At 45.7% G+C, this 24,435-nt stretch overlaps 1 protein-coding gene across 2 annotated transcripts in view; it reads right to left on the bottom strand.

Moving 5' to 3' along the window:
* Nucleotides 1–24,435, bottom strand: part of CACNA1H (calcium voltage-gated channel subunit alpha1 H) — a 205,336-nt gene that overhangs the window by 178,143 nt on the left and 2,758 nt on the right. For both annotated transcript variants that reach the window (XM_024212411.2, XM_024212410.2), the window contains exons 2-4: nt 23,686–23,819; nt 14,538–14,635; nt 723–882 (exon numbers count right to left, since the gene is read on the bottom strand). In XM_024212411.2, coding sequence (XP_024068179.2) covers nt 723–882; nt 14,538–14,635; nt 23,686–23,819 — 392 coding nt within the window. The remainder of the gene's footprint in view (nt 1–722; nt 883–14,537; nt 14,636–23,685; nt 23,820–24,435) is intronic.

The raw sequence follows: 24,435 nt of genomic DNA, 5'->3' as shown, positions 1-24,435 counted from the left end.
AATTCAACCCAAGTTTTGAAAATAGTTTCAGAGCAATGAAAAATGCATTTTCAATAAAAAAAATAAATCTGTTGTTGCAATTTTTTTGCCCTGCTCTAGTTCAGTGCTTCTCAAAGTCGGGCCACCACTTGTTCAGGGAAAGCCCCTGGCGGGCCGGGCCGGTTTGTTTACCTGCCGTGTCGACGGGTTCAGCCGATCGCGGTTCCCACTGGCTGCGGTTTGCCCTCCCAGGCCAATGGGGTCTGCGGGAAGGGCGGCCATCACATCCCTCGGCCTGTGCCGCTTCCTGCAGCCCCCATTGGCCTGGAGCGGCGAGCCGCGGCCAGTGGAAACCACGATTGGCTGAACCCGTGGACACGGCAGGTAAACAAACCGGCCCGGACCGCCAGGGGCTTTCCCTGAACAAGCGGCGGACCGGCTTTGAGAAGCACTGCTCTAGTTGACTTCAGTGACACAACGCCAGTTTACAGCAGCTGAGGAACAGACACAGGGCTAAATCCTGGGAGGAGAACTGAACAAATGGACCGGTTCAGTTCAGTTCGGCTAGCCACACCTATTCCTAATGGGGCAACCTTCCTTTTCCTGCCTGGGGCAGGGCGAAGGAGGAGATATTGGTATGGAAGCCACAACTTGTGCTAACCCTGCTAGCTAGATACATAGACACGTTTCTCCTGTAGCTGGAGAGAGAAAAGACGAAACAGTGAGTTTTCCGCTGTACTTACATTGCAAAGTTGCTGTCTACGAAACACCTGTTTCTGAGCAGCCCTGCCCAGAGCTGCACGCCGACAATCCCAAAGATGAAAAAGACAAAGAAGCACAAGAGAAGGACGTTGCCTAACATAGGCAGAGTATCTAACAGCAGGGTAACGAGTATTCGCATACCTGTGGGGAGAAGGAGAAAACAGGTTAGGTGAGCCCTTTGTGAGCCCTTCGAGCAGGACACAGCTAGACACAGGAGCACGTGTTCTGATGAGCTCCACACATTTAGGAGAAGCTTTCTCATCACTTCTGCAGCTTCAGAAGCAAGCTCGCAGCTTCTAAGTGTGTACGGTGGCAAACAAAGTGAAGTTATCTTCTGCAGTGTATTCCCTTTTCAATGGAAGATGGACCCAAGTCCAAGATCAGTACTTCAGGGCGGGGAAGGGGCACTCCCTGCACGAGTCGGTGAAGTCAACGGAAATGAGGAGAGTAGGATAAAAGACAGACTCTACATCTCGGGACTGCATATGAATCACGGAATTGGATGCTTGCGAGGCGGCCTCCCAGCATGCTCTGGGTGTGGCTGAATCAAGACTTAAAGTTTTAAAAATCTGGCCTGCCAAGGCTCATCTCCACTGAAGCTGCATCTTACAGGCTGGGAGTTCCCCCTCCCGACTCAGGAACTCAGTGTTATTCAATGGAATTCACCCTGCAGGGCAGGAGGACGTGTGAGGCCAAAGGCTGTGCCTCTCTGATGGACTACGGGCTCAATAAACTTTCTAAAGAAACGTCCCTACTCTTCAGCCCACCTGCCAGCATCATCTTCTATTCAAAAACTACCTTCTGGGAAATCATCACATGCCAACAAGTAACTCACCCGAAGCCCTGAGGAATCCTTTCCTACCCAAAATTCATCTGGGCAGAAGCATTTTAATAATATCCACAACCTGTCAGTGCCCCAGCTGCGGTGTAACAAATTCTTGGCCTACAGACAACAATCACACTCATGTAGGGAGCAGGGCTAGAAATCTGTCCCTTCTACTCCAAAACACAGACCTCTGCCACTGAAGCTAAAGAAGAACCTCCCTACTTGATGGTAGCAGTAGGTCTTTTATCCTCTTTCTGAACCAGCCCCCAGAGGGCGACATCACTCTGATATACACACTATGTCAGTGCTTTACAATGGGCCCAAGATTTCATCACTGGTGCCAATGGATGTGTCAAAACCTGCTCTTCGCAGCCAGAGGAAACTTTAGTTTCTGTGCAATATTTATGTGATAGGAGAGAAAAATGGCGGGAACATGAAGATCCCAGAGGGTGCAAACTATAAACAAGATGGGTGAACATTACCTGAACCATACAGGAGCTTTGCTGACAACACTTTAAGCCCCTCGTGCCCACCACCGTTCTCCCGGAGTGCTCTCAAGTGCTGTCAGACTGTGCTGCTGTCAGACTGCCAGTCCTTTCACAATGCCTGACTGATTGTCTGGCTGCCTCAGGGAAACAGACTGTAATCCCTTTGGCTGATTGGTATTGAACTATTAGGAGGCTGGAGGTGGGGATTCTGGGACGTCCATATCGGGCATTTTCAAAAGGCACTAACTGTTCCAGAAGTAAAAGGACAGATCCGTAGAGTCCTCCAAGGGGCAAACCAGGATTTCAATGCAATTTACAAGGACGGGAAAAGGAAGAAAGCAGGCGGATGTCAAGAGCGTGCCTGTGAATCGTGGAGACAGAGGGGATTAACTGGACTGCTGTACAGCATAAAGAACCTATCACCACTTCTACACCACACTTCCTATGACTGGTTAGCCGTAGTTAGACTATAATTCTTTTCTAGTAGCCATTGCAATAGGAAAGTCCTTTGGAAGATCTCCCAGACACGGGTCACTAAGTTAGGGCACTAGCCCTGGAAGTGGGAGACCTCATTTCATCAGAGTCATCCTGTGTGCCCTAGGGCAAGTCACTGAGGGCTTGCCTTCACTGCAAGCGTCAACTCGAGTTGACTCCTCTTGACCTAGCCCGGGTCGAACGAGGACAACGCAATCCCTGAGCTGCGTAGGCTGGTTGTATGAGCAGCCCAGAGCTTTGGAGTCCCCACTGCATCACTAGCTCAAATGCCACTCTACCCTCAACCCACATCCTGCCAGGCCGGCCCGCTGGCGTTTAAAGCACCACTGAACTCGAGCGCGACACTTTTGTGTGTGGATGGGAGTCAGGTTGGGACAGCACTTGAGTTATACCTGGAGCGAACACTGCAGCGGGGACAAGCCCTTAGTCTCTCTGTGTCTCCGTTCTCCATCTGTCAAATGCAGATAAGAGACCTGCCTGACCTCACAGAGGAGTTGGGAGGATAAATTCAGTAAAGACTGTGATGCACTCAGATGCCTTGGTAACGGGGTGGGGGAGGGGATAGACGTTCCTAAGGTAGTTAAATAGAATGGTTATTCTTAAATACCCAGATAAGGCAGCTAGGGGGAAATTCTGGGCTACTCGTGTTGTTTTTCACAAAATTAGGGGTATGTGACCTGCTTTGGGGCCAAATACCAATATGGGTTATTATATTTTGCCTACCTAAAATGAAAATGAATTCTCTTGAAATGAATCATTATTACACCTCTACCCCGATATAACGCGGTCCTCGGGAGCCAAAAAATCTCACCGCCTGAGATAGGTGAGACCGCGTTATATCGGATTCAGTCTGGTAGGGCGTACCGGCAAGGGCCGGTACGCCGTGCCGGGCTGGACCGGCTTCCCTGGCGGTGATTTAAAGGGCCCGGGGCTCCAGCCGCTGCGGGGAGCCCCGGGCCCTTTAAATCACCACCGGAGCTCCAGCAGCCGGGCTGGGCGGAGATTTAAAGGGCCTGGGGCTCCACACGAATTCGGATATAACGTGGTAAAGCAGCGGGGCTCGGGTGGCGCTTTAAAGGGCCCGGGGCTCCCCGCTGCTTTACCGCGTAGTATCCAAATTCGTGTTATATCGGGGTAGAGGTGTATCTACTTCTTCAAGGCCTAGTTCTCCTAATGCATGGAGTTTGGTGCTGTCTGACGGTCCCACGCTAAGCGTATGTGTGTGATGACCGTTCATTTACACATTGATGCACAAAGCTTCCCTAATAACACTGAGCCTGTCACCTAAAGAAGCCATGGCAAACTAGTACCATTAAGGGGTTTGTCCTTCTTGGCCCTGTGGAAGGAACCATGTTTAAAAATGACCGTTGCTAGCATGGTTTCCTTGACTATACGTAGGCTTTGCAACCTTGTTGTAACCAGGTTAGTCTCAAGATATTAGAGAGACAAGGTGGATAATGTAATATCTTTTATTGGACCAGCTTCCGAAAGAGACTCGTTTTTGAGCTTATACAGACCTGAAGAAGAGCTCAGTGTAAGCTCAAAAGCTTGTCTCTCTCACCAACAGAAGTTGGTCCAATCAAAGAAATTACTTCACCCACCTTGTCTCTCTAATATTCTTAGGCTTGGCAGAATTAGATTTTAAGGTTTTTTTATGATTTCGACTGATAATATCGCTGTTTATTTTTAAGCATGTTTTCCTGATTTTTATCCAATTAAATTTTCACAGTTGCAGGAAATTATGGGCTGGGTGTGTGGGTTAGACAATAATTATTCAATGACAGTAGATGTTGAAATTCAAAAAAAAAGGTAAAGCTTTATAACTGTTACAACACAAATTGTCAACATCACTTGTCAAAATGCACCAACTAAATGTCCTTAAATCAACTCTAAGTAGTTTTCAAGCGGCATTTTCCTTACTTTGCCTATCTGTAAATTTCGATTATTCTGGATTGGAATACTTTTCCATCAGCTTGTGTGTGTATGGTGCTATCGAGGTTGATTGACATTCACCATTAAAAAACGTAGTCTTCTAAGCCTAACTGTACTGGTCAAGGACTTCTGGACGGGGCTTACCCATCAAACCTGAGATGCTCAGAAATGAAGGGTCAAACTCTGCCTTCGCTCTGCGCTTTGTAGTTAGAGGTCAGGGTGACTTCCAAGTTTAAGTTAAAGCAAGAAAAAAAACCCACCCTGAGGAATAATGACATGCAAATGAGTGGTTCAATAAAGGTTAAATGAGTCTTTGCAAAGCCAACCAACCATAATTTGAACAGCTGATAATTGTAGCTTTGAGAGAAAGAAAAGGAGAACTAAAAAGCCCCCAACAGTGCGAAGTTCCAAAAAAGGAAAGCGCTTTAGGCACGGAACATTCCGACAGAAAACATGGCGCGTGATTACTGCGTGGTGCAAATCAGTCGGTCTGACAGATAATGCTGGCGACAGTGCAGTCTTCAGGGGCATTTTATCCTGTTAAGAGGCTGCTCTGCAAAGTGCTCTCCCTGTCTGTGTAGAGCTATTTCTCCCTTAATTTCCCTGCCCCTGCAAGATGTTACCCTCCATTAGTTATCCCATTTGGCTAGAGAATGGCATTTAAATTCTGATGTATTTTCTCTCTTACCCTCTTAATTTTCAGGTTGCTGCTTCTTCCAGCCAACTCCCAAGTCATGTCTAATGCATCTCCGAGTAGTTCTTAATTACACAGGGCTGCAGCTCAATGTCCTTTGACTTCAGAGGGAGTTTCGTCTGCATATGGGCTAAGAACATCAGGATTTGGCCCAGTCGCCCAGGCAGTGCCACCTTTTTTGGCATAACGGGACCAGACCCTCAGCTCGTGGAAATCGATGCAGCTGCATTGAAGTCAACGGCACTGCACTGATTTATATGCAGCATATAGAGATGTATGTGCTGCTACAGTATGGCACATTCCATCCCAGGATCTCAAAGCACTGTGAGAGCATCAGCTACAAACAGTAGCTCATCTCTTCTCCTATACGGAGACAAGCTTGATGCGGGGGGGGAAGGGGATGAGTAGCAGGGCAAGTTACGCCTCCCTAATTCCCCAACTGCATTTGCACCATCCCAGGCCTTTTGGCATAAGTTACAAGAGGTTGGAGGCTACAACAACGTACATAGACGGGTTCTGGTCCTTGTGGGAGCTTCTATCAGCTGTGAGTTAGCCTAGTGCAGACATGCTCCACACCACCCCCAACGCATGCCCTTCCACCCCCATAGCAGGATGTAGGGGGGCTGTTAGCGTAGCAGATGGCTATGGTACTTTACACCATCTGAGAACTCCACTGTTGGCAAGAGAACTGTAGGGGAACCTATACTAGTTAGGGCCAGAGTCCATCACTTTACCCTGTCCGAGTGGTGCAAAGTGGCTGGATCAGGAAGAGAGAATCCTTACCAGTAAGATAAACCTCAGCAGTAATAACTAATCTCACAATGTCTTATGACGTAGATGTTACTCCCTATACAAATGGAGAAACCGATGGACAGACAGCATAAATAACTCGTCAAAGGTCACTGAACGAGTCAGTGGAAGAGCTAAGAGTAAAACTCAGTCTTCCCCAACTCTCTGTCGTGTGCGTTAACCATTCAACGTGTTGCTTCCCTAAGGTCACTCAAGAGCACAAGCTTGAGGAGCTGTAATGTCACAACAAATATATATATTTTTAAAATACAATAGGAGACTAACTTGAGAGCACAATGAGTTTTTATTTCATAGCGTTCTCCTTCCCAATGCACTCAGTAATTCTAAACCCAAGGAACACATTCCATAGCACTGCCCTTCAGACTTGACTAACAAATCTATCTTTGGAAAAGCAAAAGGCTCATGTAATTCCCAGCGGTAGGAAGAAGTTTTGCCCTTATCCGATTCTCTTTCCTCCATCTTACCTTCTTTTCCCCAAAAATGGTTAATATCTATGTTCCTCTGCCAGACAACTTGGTTGTTTAGTGGCACCGCTCTAGAGATTGATCCCATCTGTTAGCTATCTACGCAAGGCACTTTGGACCCTCTTAGTAAAATGCCAAGTGTGGCATGGAAAAAGAGGATTAGCATCAGTTAGGCTGAAAACAAGCCTCATGATTTCTTTTCAATTTCATTACATGTGGTGCCCATTTTAAACCACATATTTAAAAAACAACAACAACAACAACCCAGCAATGAAATGAGCTTGAAAACAGTGACCACTATTAAAAACCTTACAGCCCGTGCCAAAAACATAAATCGTGGAATTATCTTTTTTCCCAGTCATTTCCAAGGAATAATTTCTAATACAGATGATGTTTTTATTGGCTGGGTTCCTCCTTTCTTTCTTTTCTTTGAAAAAATATCTTGTGGATGAATTTATTGCACATGAAAGCGAAGGGGTAATAGAATTGGATGGGGCCAGGCAAAGTGCAAGGTTGTCGTGTGGATAAGTTGCTGTGCTATTTTTGACAGATCTCCTCTTTGGAGGCTTTTGGTTCCCCGTTGGAAGGAATTAGAGGACAGTTCTATCTACTGTGCAGTAACTGCAGTTAAAATCTGCTTTGACGATTGTTCTTGCAAAGCTGAACTCTCAATGCAGTTAGCCCTCAATACCCAATTTGGCTTCCACCAGTCTCTTTGAAACACCAGCTGCCAAGACCATTTTCCGGCCCCACCATTTTCACCAGGTCGCCTCTCCTTGCACTGGATTCCTCCGCTGGCTTCCCCCTCGCTGGCTCATCAACATCAAGCTTTTTGTTCTGGTCATCAAGGACCATCACAGCTGTGCCCTTCTGTACTTTTGCACGTTGGTCTCTGTTCTCATTGCCCTCATCCTTTCCCATTCAGCCATCCACCTTCCCTCACAAACATCTGTGCACTTCATTCCATGCTGCCTCCATGCATTAACAGCCCTCCCTGAACTGACCCATGAACGTCCCCTCCTCCGTCTCCTCTGTATCTCCTCAATTTACTCCTTTAGGGCCTGATCCAAAGCCCACTGAAGTCAGTAGCAAGACCCCCTTTGAGGTCAGTGGGCTTTGAGTCAAGTTGTCTTTCTGACGCTAACAAACAAGGCAACTCATCATCAATTTTGGGGCCGTTAATGATTATTGAAAACCACATATAACTGTGAAGACAGAGAGCTTGTCAGACAGAACCAAGAGACACTTCCTTTGTTATGCCTACAAGAAAGGATAAATTCAGGCATAGCCAGGTACAACGGAGGTGTTTTTAATTCATTTTTTTAAATTAAATAAATGGAGGACCATAGGTGCTGGAACTAGAGGTGCTGGGGGTGCTGCTGTAACCCCTGGTTTGAAGTGGTTTCCATAATATATAGGGCTTACAGTTTGGTTCAATGGCTTCCAGCACCCCCACTATGCCAGTTGTTCCAGCACCCCTGTGGGGAACAAAAAAATGATAATAGAGGGCTCTTCAATCTATCAGGCAAATGTGTAACAAGCTCCAATGGCTGGAAGTTAAACTAGACAAATTCAGACTGGAAATAAGGGGCAAATTTTTAACAGTGAATGTAATTAACCACTGGAACAACTTACCAAGGGTTGTGGTGGATTCTCCATCACCGATCATTTTAAAATCAAGATGGGATGTTTTTCTAAAAGATCTGCCCCAGGTCACAAAGGAATTAATTCAGCAAAGTCCTATGCTCTGTGTTATCCAGGAGGTCAGACCAGATGATCACAATGGGCCCTTCCGGCCTTAGAATCTATGCATCTATAAAAAAGGTGCCCAAATTGTGTGTGCATGAATCCCTCCACCTCTCTCTTTATACATCACTTGTCTTTAATTACAGGCACTGCTGCAATGCTGTGAAATGATACTAGCTCTACATACAACTTGGGTTTCTTTCCAAAAGGGCCTTGGGATCAGCCTAGCTAGAAAAGAATTCTTACCTGCTTTCTTATTCCATCCGAACTGGAGGATCTGGGGGGGGGGTAAAATGGATCTCAGTACCAAACTTTCCTATTAGATCACTCCCTCTAGATTTCCTACATCAGGGGTTCTTGCGACCACCCTGCCTTCCCATGTGATAAATGGGAGGGGGTCCTGGTTTGGAAAAAGTAATGGAGGGAGGTCTCAAAAAGGCTGGATCAAGGCAAAGGGAAATTGTGCCAGGTTCTGGAATCATGTGACTGTTAGAATCCAGTTGTTTTTTTTTAAGTAAGTCTCTACCTTTCATGATTGCAAAGAAAAGCTTGAAAAATGTGACCCCATTGCAACTGGCACAGTAACCTCTGCCTGAATCTGCAGAGAGCCTGAAACAAAAGCTGCAAGGGGGAAAACTGCACCATACATCTCAACAGGGTGTTAACTCTACTCAGAAGCTACGACCAGCACTACTCCAACAGAGGGCTGTGTGTGTGCTAGAAGACATGTACAGCAGGCCTGGTCCACTCACCCAAACAGATGCACTCCAACTGCTGGTTAAATATGGGGGTCCCCCTCACTGCTCTCCTGCCTCTGTGCAGGGGATGTGAGCCTGCTGCCCCAAGGGAATGGTCCAAGCACCATATGTCCCTGGGGGTGGGGGGGAACCATGTTACTGTCCCATCTCTCTTGAAAGGAACATATTCCCCATCCCTTAATGGATGGATGGGATCACAGTATGGGGTGTGGGCAAGGGAAGTCCTGTAGCCTGGTATGTTCCAGACTGACCTAATCCAGCCCTGGGTCCCAGTAGGGGGAAGTCTGAGAACCGCTATTCCTACACTACTCTATTTAGATCAGCTTTGCAAAGGTCTATCCCACGCCACTCACTCAGGGGAAGTCCCTTTTTCTGATGGGCAGGTAGATATTTTATGCCCTCCCTCCACAACCCCCAATTTATGGCAATTTGGCAAGGCTGATTTTAACACACTCCAAGCGGAGACAAATGAGGCCAAGCCAACATGCTGCATCTCAGGGAGGCACAGGAAGGGGGTTTTGCGGGTTGAATTATGTTCAGGAAAGTTGTGCAATGACCCTCATCAATCACAGAGCAGGAATGGGCAGTCGCAGGGCAAGGTTCCTGTCCCACCTTCTCCACCCCTTTGCTCATACAGCTCAATTCCGTTCTATGGCTGGAGAGTGGCTTCGTCTCTATGGCTGATTAGTGCCAATTGTTATACTGATTTATGGGATGAGTCGCCTTATTCAGGGTTTCAGCAGGGGGTGAATTTCCCTCTGTGTTAAGCTTTGGAATCCCCCTGGATCAAAGCTGCCTGACTGTACAAACCTAAGTCATCATTATTATAAAGGTTGTCAGTTGCTCTGAAAAAATAAAAATGGGGGGTTATCACGGTCCATTCAGGGCAGATCCTGGATTGTATCAGACATCAGGCTGGAGCACTAAAAATACCAAAGTCAAAAGGGGACAGAGTTAGTGCCTTATAAACAAGAAACAGTCTGTGCTTATCTACCCTCCAGGAATTGAGATACTTCTAAGAATACTAATCCTACTTTGGCACTAATTCAAGATGCTATTAACACTAGGAGGCTGTCCCAGCGGCTCATCAGGCCAACCAACTCAAAACATGGGTTTAGCTCTTTGAATTTAATCTCATCGTCTATTAATGAAAAAAAAAAGATGAATTTCTATTACCCCTCTTCTGAAGAAAAATCAAAACAGGGATTATGGCACAAAGTGCCCAAAAAATCCCACTTCAAAGCCTCGGTTGCAAACTCATAAAGCAGAACCAGAGAGCCGAGAAATGGGGCAGAGCCATAAACTTTGGACCCGGATCAGTATTTTCCCAAAGTTGTGGAGGCGTTTAGAGACGAGGTGTTGGTTCAGACCCATTTACTTAGGTTTAGTCTACAATACAAAGTTGTGTCAACATAGCTCTGTTAGCTGGGAGTGCTAAAAAAATCATCTCCCCCCAGCTGACAGAACTATGCCAGATAACCCCTCCCATGTATACACAACTATATCGACAGAAGAGTGCTTTTGCTGGCACAGCTAATGTTGTTTGGGGAAGTAGTGTAGCTATGCCAGAATACGCTGCGTCTCCGCATAATTATGCTGGCATAGCTGTACTGGCAAAGGCTCTGTCGTGCAGACAAGCTCTTAGAATAAAATGATTGTCCTTATGGCCCCAATTCAACCAAGCACTTAAGCATGTGCCTAAGTTCGATTGACTTCAAGTTAATTTAGGCACAGGTTTAAATGCTCTCCTGAATTACAGCCTAAAACACCCTCTAATTCAAAAGGCAGCTAGGGGTGGCTCAATGGATGCAGAAAAAAATAAGAACCAATTTGAACCTTTACCCCAAAACCTGAACCTTTCTTGTGGTTCAAAGAAGTTCAGAGAACTCCCTTACCAACTAGCTCATATTTTTGTTCCACTCTGCACTTTTCCCACTCCCAGCTGGGACTAGAAACAACTGAGCCAAAAACCCATGAGAAAGGCTACTCCCTGGGATATTTCTGGCCTGATGAGAAATCGTGATAAAAAAATTAAATTCTGAATCCAAATCTTCTGAAGTCCCCTCATTCCTTGTGTGTGCCCTCCAAAGTTTTTTCTGACTTGACAAAATGCCATCATGGAATTTTTTTAAAAAAAAGAAAGTCTAAAAACTGCAAGAGCCGAGAGAAACTTCAAAGAATATTCCTGCAGGCAAACATCATCTGTTCTCTTGCCCGCTCATGTAAGGTATTGGAATCGGAACAATTTAGTGGGAGTTTGTTTTCCTGTCTGTAGCTGTGCCGACATTATGGGCAATTAATCTAAGTGGGATGCTCAGTGATAATGCCATATAATTCAAATGCATTTTTAAAAAGGAGCTGGAAAAGCAATTTCTGGAGGGAACCTGAGGATTTGCAAACAATTACACTGCCTCTCCAAAAAGAGAGGATTCAGTTAAAGAGTGATGAAAGGGATATAGAATTAGCATATCAGTGAAGGATCACTCAGAAGAGGGATGGTAGCAATGGGGAAACAATTTCAACTGGTTGGCTCATCTTTCAAATTGGATTTAGGTGACAAACAGCTGAATCCACTTGAAAATGGGCTTAGGGACCACTTGAACTTTCTACAGTGGGTGAACCCAATTTTGTCCCACATTGCAATGAACGCTCTTTGGTATTTCACCAGAAGCACAGACTGTTGTGCCACTAATCCTGAGCACAAAGAAATGGCAAGACCTTATACATCTGAGAGGAGCAATGAGCCTATCTAGAAAATCGGGATCTTCTTAGCCTTGAGTTTTTTTCCCCCCTGAAAGGAACATTTTGATTTGCCTTGAGATACCAGTGTGCTGGGGACTTTATAGCCAGGAATGGAGACAATCTTCCCTGCCCCAAAGAGTTTAAAACAGTCTTGGAAAATATCCATAGAATCAGAGATATCAGGCTGGAAAGGACCTTGAGAATTCACCAAGTCCAGCCCCCTGCACTGAGGCAGGGACAAGTAAACCTAGACCATCCCAGAGAGGTGTTTGTCCAGCCTGTTCTTAAAAACCTTCAGTGACGGGGATGCCCCTATCCCAGAGCCTAACTACTCTTTTAATCAGAAACTTTTCCCTACTACCTAATCTAAATCTCCCTTTCTGTAGATCAGCCCATTAATATTTCTCCTACCTTCATGGGCACGGAGAACAATTGATCACAGTCCTCTCTAGATCAGCCCTTAACATATTTGAAGACTTATCAGGTCCCTCCCAGTCTTTTCTCCAGACTAAACATGCCCTGTTTTTTTAACCTTTCCTCATAGGTCAGGTTTTCTAAACCTTCTATCATTTTTGTTGCTCTCCTCTGGGCTCTCTCCAATTTATTCCCCTCTTTTCTAAAGCATGGTGCACAGAAACAGATACAGTACTCCAGCTGTGGCTTCACCAGTGCTGAACAGAGCGGGACAATTACCTCCTATCTCTTACATACAACACTCCTGTTAATACACTCCCGAATGATATTAGCCTTTTTTGTAACTGTATCACACAGTTGGCTCATACTCAATTTGTGATCCACTCGTAACCTCCAGATCCTTTCCAGTGGTACTACAACCTAGCTAGTTATTCCACATGTTGTAGTTGTGCATTTGATTTTTCCTTCGCTAGTGCTGTTCTTCGCACTTGTCTTTACTGAATTTCATCTTGTTGATTTCAGACTAATTTTTTAATTTGTCAAGGTCATTTTGAATTCCAGTCTTGTCCTCTACAGTGCTTGCAAACCCTCCCAGCGTGGCGTCATCCACAAATTTTATAAGCATACTCTCCACTCCATTATTGAAGTCATCAATGAAAATACTGAATAGACTGGACCCAGGACTGACCCCTGCAGACCCCACTAGCTATGCCCTCCCATTTCAACAGCAAATCATTGATAACTATGCTCTGAGTACATCTTTCAATCAGTTCTGCACCCACCTTATAGTAATTTCTATAGTTCACATTCCCCTCCTTTGCTTATGAGAATGTCATGGGGGACTGCGTCCAAAACTTTACTAAAATCAAGATACGAACATTTACCAGCCTAGATACAAAATCTACACCCCTGTCCTTCACCAGGATTGATGATAATGCTAAAACTAATGATATTTTGCTCACCCATAAAAATATGACTTGCCCTAGGGAAGCAGGGGAGTAGATTTTTGCACGGTTTACAATCTATGTACTCTGCCCAGGAGATTCTAGGCCTTTGCTTTTCCCACTCTTTGGAACATCAGTTTCACTGGCCTCCCTGAGAGGCCTCAGCCCAGCTATCAGTCAGACAAGGAAGAACACCCCCCCCCCCCCCCCCCCCCGTTCAAACTCTGGGGGATTCACTGAATTGTGTTGCAACATTGCTTGATTGCCATGGATGGTCACTGGGTGGGTGGAGCCAGAGTCTTTACCACCCCAAAAGGGGGCAGGCAGAGGTGACAAGCCACATACGGCAGAAAACTGCTATGACTGTGAGTGACCCAGATCCTTGGAACGCCTTCATAGCTGCACGACTCAGCAGCTTCTGTGGTCTCTGCAGTGGGGGATGCAAGTGGCATCGACAGAGCCTTTGGTGTCTACATGTAGATTTGCTTCAGCTCTCCAGGGCAGGGACTGGATCTTCCTGTGTTAGTTCAGCCCCCAGCCTCATGGGGTACAATTCTGAGAGGGGCCTTTGGGTGCTACGATCATATAAATACATCACACAGCCACTTACCCAAAATCCCTAGTTATCTGGCTCCACCGTGTGTCCCCCACATAGCCCTAAAAATCACCACATACCTTCACAAGGACAGAATACAGCAGCGATAACCTTCCCCTTAAAGAAAACGTGTCTAATTCAAGCACCACCAGGGCAACGCCATATTCACTCCCAGTGGGATTTCATGGCTGTAGCACTGTGGCCAAGCAATTTGTTGTCTCCACAGCGGTGTCGCTGGTCAAAGCTCCTCACCCATCACAGAGCCCCAAAGCCAGGGACACGGTCCCTCTCAGTGACCAGCGGGGCAAGGATCTCACTGACACACACTGCCATCATCACTGAGGGGCCATGACCAGTCACAGGGTCTCAGAGCATAGGCTCCAGCCGGACCCTCGGCCTTCCTTTCCAGAGTTCAGTTCAATCTCTCTCCCCTGGAGCCAGGAGCCCCCAGTGCCCCTTCCCAGGACTGGGTTATAATGCAAACAATCCCGTTATTCCCTGCAGGAGCCAGTCTTGCTCCCTCCAGCTGCTTCCTCATGCCAGCTACAGCTCCCTCGGCTTCTGCCTTGCCTGGGCTTCCTAGCTAGAGTGTTACCAGCTGCTCGCTCTCCAGACCTCTCCTTTATAAGTCATATGATCTTCATTCGCCCCACCTGGGGAGCTGAGTTAAGCTGGTCACAGCTGGACTGAGGCCCACCTCCTCTTAAGGGGTCAGACACCTTGTGACAATGGGATAAACAAAGCACCCAGGAGGGATCAAATTTGCATGGACGTCAGTAGGAGCCACACCTGCTTAGCTCCCTGGTGCTGTGCCACTTTCCCCAGGCATGTTCTGAATCACATATACATTTGTGTTCATCACGCTGGGAAAAAAAGGATTTTACTTACTTGGGACCCTGTTAATGGCTCGTAGAGGCCTGAGTACCCGGACAGTACGGATGGCAGATAAGCTTACATTGTGCCCATCCAGAGAATATTCCATCATGCTAAGGAAGAAAGAGAGAAAGAAATCAGAACAGAGGTGTCTCATCTCCTAGGCCTTACAAGTGTGTGGGCAGGCTGAAAAGGGGCAGTTCCTAGCTTGTCAGGTGGGTCAGTTAGCCGGACAGTATGTGCCCTGGCTATCTCAGGATTAAGCGAGACAATGGGCGCCATCATGATCTGCAGGATTAGCAGAAGGCTATTGCAGCGTGGGATTGTTGCAGCACCAGAGGAAGCTGCCTAGCTAAGGCTGTGATTTACCTGCTGGAGGTAGTGCCTCCTGGATAGGGTGAGCAGATGTCCCAATTTTATAGGGACAGTCCCAATTTTGGGGTTTTTTCTTATATAGGCTCCTATTACCCCCCACCCCCGTCCCGATTTTTCACATTTGTTATTCATGTAGCTGAAGTTGCGTAACTTAGATCGATTCCCCCGCCCCTCCCCTCCCAGTGCAGACCAGGCCAAAGTGTCACTCCCTGGTGTCTATGAGTGATCTGGCATCCTCTAAGAGCACCCGCCATGGTGCATTACCCTGAGCTGCAGCTACTTACTGAAGTCATCCTGCTGAAGTCACTGGGGCTAACCACCATGACTACTGGGTGCAGGAGTAGGGTGGGGGGGATAAGCATGGGGAAATGGGGAATTATTTCCCCCCCCCTACAGTTCCTCATATCTCCTTGTCAATTGCTGGAAATGGGCCATTTTCATTACCACTACAAACAGTTCTTTTTCTCTCCTGCTGATAAAAGCTCACCTTAACTGATCACTCTCCTTACAGTGTGTATGGTAACACCCATTGTTTCATGTTCTCTGCGTATATATCTATCTTCCTACTGTATTTTCCACTACATGCATCCGATGAAGTGGGCTGTAGCCCACGAAAGCTTATGCTCAAATAGATTTGTTAGTCTCTAAGGTGCCACAAGTACTCCTGTTCTTTCCCCCCAAAATAGTTCCCTTTAGAAAAACATCTCGTCTTGATTTAAAACTCGTCAGTAACTGAGAGAGACTGTGGCCCTTGGTAAATTGTTCCAATGCTTAATCCCTTCGCTTGGGAGACTATTCCACAGCTCCACACAGCTCACAGTCAAGAAGATTTTCCTGATATTCCTTTCTCACTACTCCTGTGATACCTCCTTGTACTACCTCTGTGTATTTTCATGAAAAGCTTGGCTTTTTCTCCTACCACAAAAATTTACAGAAGAGAGCTGGGGAATAACATTCAGGTAGTTTGGGCTGCAGTATATTATTAAAAAGAAGGAACATTTTATTTTTCACATTCTGTTGCCATTTCACACGCGTGTTTCTCTCCTGGCCTGAGAAAGATGTTAAATTTAGTCAGTTTCATTGGTCTTTTATAACAAGGAGTGGTAAACATGTGTCAGGCTTTATTTTTTTTTTTCTTAAATAGGGTTCTGGCTTGTTAGCTTGGTTGTAATTACAATTTATAGCATTTGAACTGACTACAGGGAAGCACTTGTAAATATGTCACATCTCTCTCACTACTCTTGTTCAGATACCACAATGCATCAAGAGCAAGACTGTGAACCAGTTTTTGGTACCAGAAAGCCTTTTTTTTTATTATTATTTTTTTTAAAAGAATACACAAATTAAAAAGTGGAGTGGGAAGGAGGGAGGCCTGACAAAAGCAAATACCCAGAAATGTTTCCATCCAATATTTTAAAATTTCAGCAGAAATCATTTTTATTGTAAACATTCCACAGTCGTGTTAAGGACATAGGCACTGAGATTGCCCATGACACAACCAGGGAGTGAACGTGAAATCGAAACCGGCTAGAAACAATAGCTAAGCTTGCTTGTTTGAGAGTAGTCTTTACTCATGCAAGTGGTCCCACTGACGTCAGTGGATTACTCACGAGAATAAGGTTGGCTGCATCGGGGCTTTAGAAATCACATTTTAGCCTAGTTTTAACTGCACACTGATTTTGGTTTCCAGGTCGAGTGAAATGCAACAAACATGAAGCCAGATTCTCAGCGGATGTAAATCCGTGTCGTTCCATTGAGCTATGCTGATTTAGACTAGCCCAGGACCTGGACTGAGATTTAAAAAATTCGGTACTTTCAATACTCTAAAGGTACAATACGGTAACAGATATGGGATTTCTATTTTTAAAATATCCCCACATTATGATGACAGCACATCTTTCAGCAAATTAACCCTAGGATTCTAATTGCTATTTTTATGCTAGCACAAATGTGGGAGGACAAGGTCATGTTTTGCAACGACAGTCTGATAAGCTACAATATAGTGGAATCCTCTTCTTTGGAACATCCAGATGGAAAGAGAAGTGTGGCAACATTGTGGTGGTCCCGTTATCATGGAGTCACAGGAAGGCATTGTGCAGAGGGTTATTATGAAGCTGTGATCATGATTGCATAGGAGAACTGGATGACAGATTTCCACCCATTTCTTAGAGTGCTTGCTCAGATTTAACAATGCATTCACTTTTGCTTATGCCCCCATATGTTCACTTTCCACAATCATTTGAATAGCGGAGTTTAACTCACATAAACATTCTCATAAAGAACACGGACGTGTGTCCACGTACACTCAATATCTAAAACTTTCGTGCAAAGCGAACACAAAATTGGCTTGGTCTACACACTGAAAGTGTTGCTTATTCATTTGTTCTCCAAGCATACTGGCACCTTTGACAACGGAGAAGTCTGCAGTGCAACACTTTGCCTGATTTGCACCAGTAATTTTGAATATCTGAAAGTTCTGCCAAGGACTCAGCATACTTTATACATTCTGCCAGTGGGAGTAAATCTGTCTGTCTGTCTGACAGAGGTAAGTGTGGGTATACATCTGTTCCAAGTGATTGGTGATACAGCATAGGACAGAGTTAAGGCTATTTGGGAAGTTTAATTTGGAACTTCAAGAATTTCCGATATTTGATTTTTCCACACCTTTGGCTGGAGTTATTCCTGCTATACATCCGTTAACTTAACTAATATTACAGCAGGTATGAAATTGGCCCTTTAGCCTTAATTTAGCATTTTTTGGACTTTTTTGCTGTTGTTTTTAATAACTTTTTTTCCTGAAGCATTTAATAAATCTTTGCAACCCTAACTTCACCTTAAAGTCTGCCTCTAGGAATTAAATTTACATTAGAGGGATAGCTTTAAAATTTAGCACTGCACTAAAACAGTTCTGAAAACTAACCTGGATGCATTAAGCAGCCAGATCACAGAATATCAGGGATGTGGCGCTTAGCAGAAGCAAGGACCACACAGTGGGAAATTGATAACAAACATCAGTTTGCACCTGCTAGTTACAGTAACTAGGCCTGTAGCCAGCACCAGGTGTGCGCACTTCAAACAGACCTTTCAGGAATAGACAAACCTCTGTTTAAAGTCACTGAAATGAATACCACTGATTCCTGAATCTGTTCCCTGGCTGACGTCCTAATAAGGCACACTTGCAATTTATCAGGTGGCTGAGTAAGTGGATTCTACTTTAATTGGACACCAGTTTTAAAACTACTAATAGAATGTAAAAGCAGTTGGAAAGTGCTCCACTGAGAGTTCCTACGCTGTCTGGGTGGATACTAGTCCTTGGATCCCTACCTAGCTTTTATTCCGTTCGTCTCCTTTGACTACAGGAGGCTTGGCTTGATCTCTTGGTATGCAATAAAACCATCAAAAACCTTCACACACAACTCAAAACAAAAGCTCTCTTTAAGAGTGAAGTGCTTTAGATCACTTTTCTTTTTTTGCCATTGGTTCTCATTTTCACACCCTTCAGTTTTGACCCACCCAGTTACATGCCCCAAGTACAGGAATGGAGTAACTGAGAATCAGGCCATCTAAGTCTATGAACTTCAGTGTTAAATTTTCACTGCAAGGTAAAGTGAGAGACCTGACAGATACCTGATAGGATTTTTTCCCCACGTGCTTTCTAGCTTTCTTCAGTCTCTGAGCTCTACAGACGTTGCGTAGTCAATACAGACTAGGACTGGCAGACTCATTGCACTGCATCTAGGGAGGATTAAGTCAGGGATTTGTTTCCTAACGGTTTGCGGAAAAGAATTGGCTTAATTAACAAACCTTGTGAACTTAGCAACCCCTACCCCATAAATGCGTTTCACTGTTTGGGGTTTTCCTTCCTTTATGTGATAGAGGGTGGAACCCATAAACTCCCTCAGAGCATCTGTCTGGGAGAAAAGGCACCCTTGGAAGACATTGGACTCTGTCTAGGGTAAAAAAAAGCCATTGGCTGGAATAACCAGAATTCTGCTCCCAGCTCTAGGTAAGCAAGAAGAGAGAATCACATTTAAAATCATGCAATGTGGGGTGGGTATTGGCTGGGAAATCCATCGTCAGTTCGGCGGGGGATTATCTAATCTGCCCTTATTTTAACTAGCCCATGCTCCCCGCATAGCTTCCCCCTTCTTACCATTCTCCCTGCACTGCTGCACTCATCTTCAGTGATCTTGCCCCTTCGTCCCACCTCCTGCCACTCTCCCTTCCATGTTACACCCCCTCTCCCCCATGGCTGCTTTCACACGTCAGCCCTTCCCTTGCCCCCTCCTCTTGTATTTATTTCCCCAAGTCTTATTTCTCTTGTTGTCAGGACAATTGCTACACCCAACTCTTCCTCTAGTCTGGCTCTAGTCTCTCTCTGTGTAGCCTTTAATGATGCTTTAGATGGGATGCGTTGGAAATACAAACCATTATGCACAGATGCATAATAGAGGAGGATGGCACACACAGCCCGTGGGGTATAAAGCCACGGAAGACCATAGGCGTGCAAAGACCCTGAGCATCCAGGGAGAAACAGTCACGGCGTCACATGCATGTCACGTGTCCTGTCCTGCAGCATCATCATTCATTTGTACAGATTGGACTATTATCGTGGGCTCAATATGCCAGAGAACAGAAGTCACAGGTCTTTCCTATCTGCTCTCCCAAGAAAGGCAAGTGCTCTCTTGGTCTGGAGAGCAATTAGATTAATGGCATCTAAAGCATTTCTCACCACACAGGGGCCGCTCCAATGAGTAAATGACCCACTTGACATTAGCAGTCATGAGGGGTCAAATGGCAGATCACATTTTTGCTGCTTGGACAAGGCTCGTGGTCAGACTCAGGGTATGTCTGCATTGCAGTCGGGAGGTATGACTGCAGCACGGGTAGGTATGATCGAGCTTCCTCACTAAAAACAGGAGTGACGCTGCAGCGGTACAAGTGGAGATATGTGAGCCTAGCTGCTCAAGTAAACGCCTGCCTGAGATCCTGACTCTACATTTGGGCAGCTAGTCCACACTGCCATGGCTTCACCACTATTTGTAGGGAGCTTTTTTGTTCCAATCTAGGCTGGGAATGCCTACATCTGCCGCAGTCACGCCTCCCTGATTGCTGTATAGACGTGCCCTCAGAGGAAACGGAGCCAGCTTTCTCCAGGCTGAAACTTCCCATGGTACTTTTCTTAGTCAAGCAGAGACAGCGAGTATTCACCGCTGGAGCGGCCTCCAGATGCAATCTGTTGCTGTCAGCAGAAGATCTGTTTATTTTGTAGTCTTCCCGCTTACTGTCGGCTTTCCTCGATAACTGTGCTATTAGTGTAAATCAGCTCGCTTAAGGAAACTGAATAGGGCAAATGGAATGGCGGGCATTGCCCATTTGTCACTCACTTCCCTGCTTATCAGAAGGGCCCCTTAATAGGCTCCATTGCTTCCAGGTCCGCTTGCCAAGAAAAACAACCCACTTATTATGTCACACGCTGCCCGGTAAAACTGCTGCTTGTTGCCCAGGAAGATCAGCAATAAGTTTCCAAAGTACTTTGTAATTCAAGTCACCCTCCAAGGCTCTCCTTTCTTTAGATCCGAAGGTGAAAACCCAGGCCGGGTTGGGGAACAGGGCGGGGATTCAAGGGCTTGTTAGCCAAGCAGAGAATGACAAGGCAAATTAAGAGGAGAAATGGTTCATGTTTGGACCCCAAGTTCAAGTCTCTCCTGTGGGCAACAAAGTTAGAATTCCCACAGGTGTGCGCCAAAGGTACAATGGTCATAGGCCACATTGCACCTTCCAGCTGCTTGAGAGGCCCTTGGGACTGGCTTGCAAATGGATCGTTCTGCATGTCAGTCCTCAGCATTAACAGCCTCTCACTAGAAGGGTTTCTTGTGTTAATAGTGGTTTGATTTTCCCTTCTCTCCTCCACCAGCCTTTTATGTCTATAAAATGGGGCTGGAAAACTACCTCTAACAGACTTAAATTGTAAATAAATTAACTGGAGATATCCTATCTCCTAGAACTGGAAGGGACCTTGAAAGGTCATTGAGTCCAGCCCCCTGCTTTCACTAGTAGGACCAAGTACTGATCTTGCCCCAGATCCCTAAGTGGCCCCCTCAAGGATTGAACTCACAACCATGGGTTTAGCAGGCCAATGCACAAACCAGTGAGCTTTCCCTCCCCCCTTAGTGTGCCTCCTTTTCCAGCTTACTGAGATACAAATACCGTAGCCAAGGAAAGTCTGATTGTTAAGCAGCAGTAGAGGACTCTCCCTTCGTGCGTGTGTGGCATTTTAATATGCATTGCTCTGATGTTCATCGTGATAACATCTGAGAACCTCCCAAATGTTAATGGAATGCAGAAGCTCCACTGCTCCCAGGATAAGAGGAGTGGGTGTTATCATTTGTATTCTAACAGTGATTTACCTGAAGTCACACAGAGAGACAGTGGCAGCACAGCTGGGTATAGATTCCAGATCTAATGGCTCCTGGATTGATGGTCTTACACAGAACTATGCTTGTGCACCTGGTTCCTGACTATAGCCTAAAAAAATACATGGTGGGGCTAAAACGAAGTTAACTGGATTTTTCTTAAACTGTAGCCAAAGGCTGGTTCAAAGGAGGCTCAGCTCAGACCGTTTTATGTTTTATTCATACCAGTAAGTCCATTCCTAATTGTATTCCCGGACAAAAAACTACATTAAGATGGAGTTAAGGTTGAGCATCACTACTTTAAGGGTAAAACACATTGCAGGGATGTTGTAATTACTCCCAAACCAAGTACTATAAACCCAGGATATTCAAAGGATCTTGCATATTGCGGGGGAGGGATAGCTCAGTGGTTTGAATATTGGTCTGCTAAATCCAGGGTTGTGAGTTCAATCCTTAAGGGGGCCACTTAGGAATCTGGGGCAAAATCAGTACTTGGTCCTGCTAGTGAAGGCAGGGGGCTGGACTCAATGACCTTTCAGCGTCCCTTCCAGCTCTGTGAAATAGACATATATATATTTTTAAAGGTAAGATTACACGCAATATCCAAACATTTTCCATTCCTAATTGTACACCAAGCAGGTAAAATTGCTTTGAGTAGGTCTTGTCCAGTCTTAGGACCTATTTAGTTTATTTGTAGGACATTTTTTAAACCTGCTCAATATTTCTCCACAGGTCACTGGGAACCTGAAGTTTAAAGGAATCAGCTCTTCCAAGGGTGTTTGGGAGTGTAAAATAACCAGCTCCATAAACTTGTCTCAGGAGAATAAGCAGCTGTTGGTCGAGGTGTGTTCAAATGTCAACAAACATAAATCTAAAGCAGAAATTACCATGTGTTTATAATTTATGAGGATTAGAAAGTGTGCCAGACAGCCAGCTCCCTGCCCTTCCCCCCACGGCTAGCCCCGCTGAGGCTTTAACCTTCCTGAGCCAGATTCTTCCTGCTCAGTTGAAATCTGCTGTCTCCGTTCGCCCGAACAGCACCCACTGAGGCCAGTGGGTTACAGCAGCATGGTCGCTTTCCAGGTAGGGACAGTGTCAAGTTGAAAATCTCATACGTTAATTTAAATCCTGTATCTATGTTGCTAACATCTTAGATTATTAGCATGGACAGAACTCTTAAGGAACAGATTTGTTTCCCCCTGGTTTTGCTCTTTACTTGTGCATGTCTCTGAGCTTGGGCAAGGAGAAAGCCAGTTGGTTTCACCTTTGCTTGCGGTGGTTTTCTAATCCGTGTCCCTTTCAGGTGCTCAAGCACCAGCACAGGTTGCAATGTTCCAGCAACGCGTGCTGCAAGAGACACAGAAGGGACCCGGTCATCTGTCCTTGAGCCTTAACTGCGAGCTTTGGGAACATGCTGGTTATTACAGTGCCCAGATCTGAATGGATTTGATTTGACTGAAATGAAGCCGGCAAAGATTACTATAGAAGGCGCTTGACAGCTCTTATTTTGGTACACAGGTTCACATCAATGGTTGCCAGGGGCTTAGGCACATGCCTTTGGTACTGAAGCACCCGGGTTGCCAGCATTCCAGTTGGCACTTTCCCTGCAACCCTCCACTGCTGCTCAGACCTCCCCTGTGCCTGCTGGTGAAGAAGCTTCGACATCCACAGACAGATACATGACGTAGAGTTTGTGGCAGGACAAAATCAAGTGGTTTAAATGATCGTTTAGCCCCCATCCCTTCGTACCCCAAACTTTCAAGGGCTAGAGAACGTCATGGTATGTCTACACAGGAAAGAAAAACCCATGGCTGACCTGTGCCAGCTGATTTGGGCTCGGGCTGCTGGGCTGTTTCATTTCTATGTAGACTTCTGGGCTCGGGCTGGAACTCGGCCTCTAGGACCCTGTGAGGTGCGAGGGTCCCAGAGCTCAGGCTCCAATCTGAGCCAGGAAGTCTACACAGCAATGGAAGAGTCCTGCAGCCCCAGCTCCATGAGCCCGCATTGGCTGGCACAGGCCAGCCGCAGTTGTCTAGTTGCTGTGTGGACACACCCATAGAACGCAGCCGGCTCAGGTGGATGTCCTGCTGCAGAACGCCTTCTCGAACCCCTTCCCTTCCTCCCAACCCTCAGGTTCAGGCTGGGCTGATGAACAGCAGTTTCCCATTTCATATTTTGCAGATGCTTTTGCAAAATCAATTACAGCTGAACTCAACAGCGTTTTATTGCCTCCGAGATCAGGTTTTACATGACTTTTCTTTGGCTCGCACTTGGCAGCTTCCTGAAGAAATACCCAAAAGCCGCCTGGGCGACTGGTGGATTTGTTTATGCCTCCAGTGCACATGATTCATTTATGAGCTTTGGCTACTCACCCGGCCATTACGATGAAGAAGTCCAGGCGATTCCATGTGTCTCCTAGGTAACACTTCTGCCCGAAGATCCCCAGAGCTACCATCTTAAGGACCATCTCCACAGCGAAGAAGGCGAAAATGAAATGGTCAAATGCCTAGGTCATAAAAAGAGGATTGCAGTGAGTTCTACTGTGGTTCTGTATAGCAGGGATAAAAAAAAACAGGCATATGTATATTTCTACTGTATGGATATTGTGTATCTACAACTGAGGTGATCAAACCATGGCTCATGGAGTACTGAAGTGTCAGCTATAAAACCCAAAACACATCCTGGATTGCCTGCTGGGTGATAACACTGACTGAAATGCAACGGTTGGGTTTTTATTGCTGAGGAACAATAAGCTATTTCTATTCATCTAGTGACAAAGATACAAGCACACAAACGTGTTATGCTTGTTGCGCATTTACTTTTGCATTTAAAGCATATGCAAATCGATATGCAAATGCCGCGTGGCCCTCAGGGTCCTGGCAAGTTGACATTGAGAAACTCTGAGATACACGTGCTGTGCATTTGGGGTGCCCCGGCTTTGTATCATGCACAGGCTGAAGGAAATATCGATCAGGCAGACCACATGTGCTGCAGGTAAGGAACTGAAATATTATGGAATGGACTCAATGCTAAATACACGTTGCCCCATAAATTATGATTCTGCAGTGGGATGTATGGATCATTATTAGTCACACGGAAAAAGCTTTTCTGTTTTGAAAAAA

This window comes from Terrapene carolina, unplaced genomic scaffold (assembly GCF_002925995.2).
Source record: "Terrapene carolina triunguis isolate 2854851 unplaced genomic scaffold, T_m_triunguis-2.0 Scaffold93, whole genome shotgun sequence".
Lineage (NCBI taxonomy): Eukaryota > Metazoa > Chordata > Testudines > Emydidae > Terrapene > Terrapene triunguis.
Note: the sequence above shows the minus strand (reverse complement) of the source record. Positions and strands in the feature narration are given on the sequence as shown.